We start from the raw sequence: 7,500 nt of genomic DNA, 5'->3' as shown, positions 1-7,500 counted from the left end.
CCTTACATTGTGTTGCATTAAGAGACAGGCAGTTTCCGCTGCCAGGATTCCTGTAAGTTGTATAATGTGCCATGAAGCCTGAAGCTGAGGCAGACAAATCAGTAACGAATCGAACTTGCAGGACATTGGTCGTGCTCCAAACACACCAAGGAGTTTGATAACCACAGCGTTTTATTTGTATGGAACTCGATGGATAGTTTGCGTCCGATACTTCCACGTAGTCATACCGACAGTGTTTTCCACCATATTCCACATAAAACTTGAAAAACTGCAAGTAAATGTAGCTGCCTGGTGTTACAGTAATATACCAGGTGCAGTTCAGGTGATATGGGTAGCTGGATGGGTAATTCGGACTCGAGAAGTTTCCTTGAAGATCAGTCAAGTTATGTGCACACGACCCTAGGAAAAAAAAGAGCATTTTGTTAGTCTTTAATATATGGAGAAAGACTAGCTAAAGCGTATTTGTTCCCTACCCATAATTTCGTTCTTCTAAATTGCCAGGGAATATTCAAGCAATTACCAAAAAATTCTATTTAGCATACAGAAGTTTGAAAATGGGAAACTTTTACAACATGATACATTGACAACTTCAGTATTGGTTTTATAGAACATGCTACGACAGATTTTGACAGGACTAAAGGCTATGTTACACGAGGCAATTTTTCTTGCAACTCGTAACACAACGATGACGAATAAAAAACCTTTCAAGTTGCAGAGGAGGTGTCACACGTTTGCAACTCTTTTCGCAACTTGCAACGCATACAATAACGAACAAGATGGCGGACGCCATCTTGAAATCTCCCGCGAGCGAAAGATGAGCTCTGATTGGCCCATTCTGACAAAATTGCGTTGCGAGTTGCAGAGGGGGTGTCACACGCAAGCAACTTGTCTCGCAACGTTGCGAAAAGTAGAGGGTCGTTCTACTTTTCTCGCAACTCGCAAAGCAACAATTGCAGTTGCAAAATGGGTAACACGTGAATTTTTTCTCGCAACTTGCAACGCAACGTTTGTTCCGATGCGAGTTGCAAGAAAAATTGCCTCGTGTAACATGGCCTTAACTAATTCAGTCTGAGTTTAGGATGTATAGACCTTATTCCAAAATGGCCCTCATTTAAATATTCTTTTGTTTTTATTCAAATTAGCCCTTGACGCCTCGTTCTTGAGCTGAAAATTCAAAAGAATATTTTGCCTTGAACGAGGCATCAAGGTCTAATTTGATTAAGAACAAAAGAATATCTAAATGGCGGCCATTTTGGAATAAGGTGTTGTATAAACTATCACTTCATGTGCATCATCCAAGATTTCCAATTAGATGATCAGCGACAACATGCGTAGATTCCGATGTCCATAACAAAGAAACAATTGATATAAAACTATAGAAATGCATTTTGGTAGTTGTGGTTAAAACAAAAAGCCGAGAGAAAGAAACATGAAATACAATGGTCGTATACAGCTTTTCCGCGTCAGTCCAGAAACAATCTTGCTGTAAATCCAGGATGATCATGTTAAAAAAAAAACAGCGTAAATGAGTGTCAAGGTACGCTGAAAAGCCGATAGTAGTATTTCCGAGAATGATTTTTTCATAATTTTCGGGGAAGGAAGATGGGTAAAAAGGTATAAACTATTGCAATTATCATTGACCAAAAAAGGTCTTGAAGAATGATTTTAATATTTTGATTGAATTTTTCCTCAGGATTGCACCTAATCTAACATGCACGCAGATATTGATGAGTCATGCAGTAAGAGTCCCGTTAAACCTAAGAGTCAACTATATACCTACAACAATCCAGTGAACAATAGCTTTCATATTATTTCAAAGTTAGGGTAATCGCAACCGTTTTATGTTTACTACGACAGTAGAAACTTTGTGATTGTTATCGCGTTTATTCCGTTCAAGCAAAGTGAGACGCTTACTGATCCTGTCTATTTGAGACTTTTCGTTTGACTGACTATTCGCCTCGATTTGATGCGGGACACCTCGTGCCCATGTGGCGCGACGTAATGAACAAAATATTGCAGGCTCAGAACATGTGATCGACCTGCGCTGCCTCCGACTTAGCTTGAAGCGTTTGTTTGTGAGTTTTTCTCCCTAAGTGAAATTGTGTTTATTTCTTTGATATTTAGCAACAAGTTAGTTTCTTTCGCAGGCGTTTCTTGCGATGTCACGCAATGCTCCCCCCAAAGAAACGGCTGCTCACATTTGAGCCACATTCCTTTTCCATTGTTTTTACGGTCGATTAAAACGACAAAAAAGGTAAGTCAATTGAGTGTGGCAAAAAGCATTCTTTGCGGTTTCTGACCGAAAAAGTCTCGACCGCCGAGGAAAGGGTACTTATTTTCGACGGCAATAGTACCCATATATTTGCAACAGTATATAGTACTGGAAACTATTTGTGCATTTGCCGGGTTATTGGCCGCAGATCGAATCTGTTTTTTTAGACGTAGGCTAGACCTAATATACCGTAATAGAGAGCCTTGCTACCTACTAGTAGGTTTTTTACAAACGCGGTTAGATTTTGACTACACTTTTGTTTGCTTTGATTTCAGCTCTGTTCACATACATGGTGGAAGTTGAGACTACGTTGTGCGTACAGGAAAATTTCATTTTGAAGATAATAAAAATATTGAATAATGTTATTAAATTTACATCCTTTCATTCTTTCGGTTAACGCGGTCGCTTTGAAAATACAAACAACAGACCTGCATATTTGTGGTGATCGAGCGCATTCCTGAAAAGAGAGGTATTATTGGTCGAGTCGCATGATACAGTTCCAGAAAATGGAACTGTAGCTGTGATTGGCTCAATCCGAGAAAGATATGTGGTTCCAATGTGAGCACCCGTTTCTTTCGTGGGAGCGTTGCGTGACATTGCCAAAAACGGTTAAGAAGGAGACTAGCAACAAGTATGATTGATGTTCTTTATCAAAACTTCGGAAAGCTGTGTAGTGCTGGTTTTGTTGTAGTTATTGTTGCTGTTTTGTTTTTAGGAAACAGACGTTGCAATTCGTCCTTGGTTCATACGCAATTGCTAATCGATACAACAATTCTTTTGTCTTGCGCCATTTTAGTCCGGTATACAAAGCCAACCTCGTCAATAGTATCGATTATCAAACCTCTGCTAGCAGATAATATTTGGATCAATAAAACATGTAAATGTGACGATAAACTTAAAAACCACCTCAACCTCCACAAAACAAACAAACAAACAAACATGAAATTGTTTCTGTGATGCACCTAGATTAAATTGGCTTTTAATGCAAGACTACTATCCTCAGTAAAAATGTAAACTGATTTAATGGATGTGAATATCTCAACGAAAGGAAGGCTGCTCAAACACACTCCCTAATCTCTCATTACTACTAGTTTCTAGATATAAGAATATGTCAAATTTGAGGAGAAGGGTAAAAGGACACTTCGTAACCCTTATCAAAATCTGTTTGCATCTAATTAGGGTCATTCCTGGACATGCTCAATGAGTATTTCCTTACATTGTGTTGCATTAAGAGACAGGCAGTTTCCGCTGTCAGGATTCCTGTAAGTTGTATAATGTGCCATGAAGCCTGGAGCTGAAACAATGAAATCAGTAACGAATCGAACTTGCAGGACATTGGTCGTGCTCCAAACACACCAAGGATTTTGATTACCACAGCGTTTTATTTGTATGGAACTCGATGGATAGTTTGCGTCCGATACTTCCACGTAGTCATACCGACAGTGTTTTCCACCATATTCCAGAGAAAACTTGAAAAACTGCAAGTAAATGTAGCTGCCTGGTGTTACAGTAATATACCAGGTGCAGTTCAGGTGATGTGGATATCTGGATGGATAATGCGGACTCGAGAAGTTTCCTTGAAGATCAGTCAAGTTATATGTACACGACCCTATGGAAAAAAAAAAGAGCACTTTGTTAGGTTGCATATATGGAGAAATGCTAGCTAAAGCATAATTTTATCCTTCTAAATTGCCAGAGAATAATCAAGCAACTACCAAAAACAAGAAAATTCAATCAAGGATACTTAAGTTTTAGGTGGGAAAGTGCTGTAACATTATGCATCAACGACTTAGTATTGAAAGAAATATATGAAATACATCATATATTATTGCACTGCGGGTATGAAATCAAATGAAATCATGTTGCCTTGCAGTTACGGGCGCAAATTTCAATTGCGTCGAGAAGCCTGAAAAATTGCTTCTCGACGAAATGAAAATTTGCGCTCATAACTGCGAGGCAACATTGTTTCATTTGATTTCATACCCACAGTGCAATAATATATGATGTATTTCATATATATCTCTCACTCATCATTACTTATCACGGGAAGTTGTGAACCCAGAAGTGACCAGCTCCCAATGAGAAAGGTGCAGATATTGTCATTAGAAGATAGAACTCATCTATAGCTATCATCTATTTTAGAGTTATTTAAAAAGACTGAGGGCATGTCTCTAAAGTCTAGAAATCTATAGCTAAAAGGTTCATGCTGTGCTAGAACGGAAGAGGGGTTCTAAAATCTCTAAAAGTTCTAAAGTTCTAGAATATCTATGGTCCATGTTGTAAGTCTAAAATTTCTAAAGCTCTAGAATATGTAAGGTCTTTTGGGGGTTCTAAAATCTCTAAATCTCTAAAGTTCTAGAATATCAAACGATCCCTTTGGGGCTTTTAAAATCTCTAAACGTTCTACAGTTCTAGAATATCCATGGCCCATGTTGTGAAAGCTACATAGCCCCAAAGCTATAGTTAACCGAACCGTAAAATGACAGCTAAAATCCTAATCACTGAAACGAGTGCTATATTCTTTACACGATCTCGGTAAAAAGTGTAGTTAACCAAACCGTAAAATGAAAGCTAAAATTTTAAAAGAGTGCTTAGGCCTAATCACTGAAACGAGCACTTAGGCTTAATCAGTAAACGAGCCTCGGCGTCATATGTGGGTTGAGTTTGTTGGTTCTCTACTCTGCACCGAGAGGTTTTCTCCGGGTACTCCGGTTCCCCTCTCCTCAAAAACCAAACTTTGATTTGATTTGCGTTAACTTGTTAATTTCAATTTACAGTGTCCCCGATTAGTGCTCTACGGCGCTAGAAGATTAGACACTTAAATAAGGTTCCTTTCCTTTCCTTTTACACGATCTCGGTAAAAAGTGTAGATAACCGAACCGTAAAACGAAAGCTAAAATTTTAAAAGGGTGCTTGGGCCTAATCACTGAAACGAGCACTTAGGCTTAATAAGGTAAACGAGTGCTATATTCATCCCACTATCTCGTAAAGAATGTGATTAACCGAACCGTAACATGAAAGCTAAAATTTGAATGAAAGAACGCGACTAGTTAGAAGCCCCAAAGGGATCGTTTGATATTCTAGAACTTTAGAGATTTTAGAGATTTTAGAACCCCAAAAGACCTTACATATTCTAGAGCTTTAGAAATCTTAAACTCACAACATGGACCATGGATATTCTAGAACTGTAGAACGTTTAGAGATTTCAGTCTTTTTAAAGTAACTCTAAAATAAAAGATATCTATAGATGAGGTGACAATATCAAAAGATCCCTTTGGGGCTTCTAAAATCTCTAAACGTTTTACAGTTCTAGAATATCCATGGTCCATGTTGTGAGTCTAAGATTTCTAAAGATCTAGAATATATAAGGTATTTTGGGGGTTCTAAAGTTCTAGAATATCAAACGATCCCTAGCTCCTCTAACTAGAACAGTTCTAGAATGCTATAGAAGCTGCACCTTTATGCTCCCAACGTCAGTGGCTTCATATCTCAGTTGGTTAGAGCATCGCACCGGTATCGCGAGGTAGCGGGTTCAAACCCCGTTGAAGTCTTGAAATTTTCAGGCTTCTCGACGCAATTGAAATTTGCGCTCATAACTGCGAGGCAACATGATTTCATTTGACTTCAGTATTGGTTTTATCAAACAGGCGAAGGATGATTTTTAGTGACAGGACTAATTCAGTCTGAGTTTAGGATGCATAAATTGGTTGTGCAGCAAAAAGGTGAAAAAATATAATCACGGTAGAGAAGACCTTACTAGAGTCCTGCCTCGAATCTGGGCATTGACATTAGTTTATCGCATTAAAATCCAGTATAAAGAAATAACTGTGGAGCTCCGCTCATAAGCCTGGCTAAATATATATATATTATGTTTAGAATGATCTCATTGGTAAAATTGTACTATGTTTAGAATGATCCCGGGCGTATAGGCCTATAAAGGCCTATACGGGGAAGCTCCGTCCGAAAGGGTACCTTTTTTAGGCTAAAGATATATGAAAGGGTAGGGAAATCTGTTATTTAGGTATTTAAAAGGGCCTCTCAATATTTTCCAATGGAAGGTATTCGAAATGGGTATCTTGTCTGCCAAAAGGGGAAGGGGTCGGACCTCGGGGCGGAGCCTGCAGTATTTTTTTTTAGTACCCTCCCCCCCCCCCCCCCCTTTCCCCGGGGTAATGATCTCATTGCTAAAGGCGCCAGAGACCAATAAAAAGGTTTGAGTTCTAATCCGTGAATCTTAAAGAATTTAAATGAAAGGTTTTCAATACATACGTGGCGTAGAGGGCATTTGAGTTGCACTTGTCGTCATCGAATAGTTTCCTGCCAGAAAAAAAGTACAAATATTAGTATTAGTATTGAAAATCGTGGAAAGTCAAACACTTTGCTTTAGCATCTTTCCAATTTGTTTCTTAAGATTTCACAATGATTCAATTCACTTTTCTTCTTGCGTAGTGTGTTGTTTATGTCTGTGATTGCTGATGTAAAATTGAGTCAAAGATCGAATGTGGTCCTAACAGTAGTCTTTGCAGTCGGAGAAAGTGCTTTGGAACAGAAAACAGGAAAAACAGATTGGCCACAGTTATGTAATACATGATTGTCTAAGAGCTAGTACCAGAGAAATTAAAACTAACTGAAGTAACTCACATTGAACCTGAAAAGACAGCTGTAAAGAGGAAACGTTTAATAGAACTCACCAACTACATGAACACTACTGCGAGTTTTCTGCGTGCAGAATTATAGTTTTGAGTATAGCCTACGCAGCAAGCGTTCCTGTTCGAAAGAAGAGCTCCCAAACGATTTTCCACATACTGGCCGCGCGGAAGTTGGGGCAAGAGACTGAGGGAACGCTTACAAGAAGACCCCCTATTTTTTTTTCAAAAACGCTCCCCCTTTTTAATGGTTGACTTAAAATGCGCTGATTGACGTCTTATTAACAAATTAGCCAATAACAGATAACCTTGACCATGAATTGTATCAGTCAGGAAAATTATAGACGAACGATCGACGTTTCGGCCATATCACACAGCCTTCATCAGGAATCTGCCTTGCGTTACGGGACGTACCGAGTCAACTATCACCTGACACTTGCGTGACCCAAGCTGACTCGGCAATTACGGGACGTGCTGAGTCAGCTATCACCTGACACTTGCGTGACCCAAGCTGACTCGGCAGATTCCTGATGAAGGCCGTGTGATATGGCTGAAACGTCGATCGTTCGTCTATAATTTCCA

At 39.1% G+C, this 7,500-nt stretch overlaps 1 protein-coding gene across 1 annotated transcript in view; it reads right to left on the bottom strand.

Moving 5' to 3' along the window:
* LOC138049806 (dorsal-ventral patterning tolloid-like protein 1) overlaps positions 1 to 7,500 on the bottom strand; it is a 49,595-nt gene that overhangs the window by 29 nt on the left and 42,066 nt on the right. The window contains exons 4-6 of the mRNA XM_068896252.1: positions 6,542 to 6,589; positions 3,489 to 3,881; positions 1 to 399 (exon numbers count right to left, since the gene is read on the bottom strand). The exon at positions 1 to 399 is cut by the window's left edge and continues 29 nt beyond it. Coding sequence (XP_068752353.1) covers positions 1 to 399; positions 3,489 to 3,881; positions 6,542 to 6,589 — 840 coding nt within the window. The remainder of the gene's footprint in view (positions 400 to 3,488; positions 3,882 to 6,541; positions 6,590 to 7,500) is intronic.

This window comes from Montipora capricornis, chromosome 1 (genome assembly GCF_036669925.1).
Source record: "Montipora capricornis isolate CH-2021 chromosome 1, ASM3666992v2, whole genome shotgun sequence".
In the NCBI taxonomy this organism is placed as follows: domain Eukaryota; kingdom Metazoa; phylum Cnidaria; class Anthozoa; order Scleractinia; family Acroporidae; genus Montipora; species Montipora capricornis.
The sequence above is the reverse complement of the archived record's forward strand: the minus strand, read 5'-3'. Positions and strand labels throughout refer to the sequence as shown.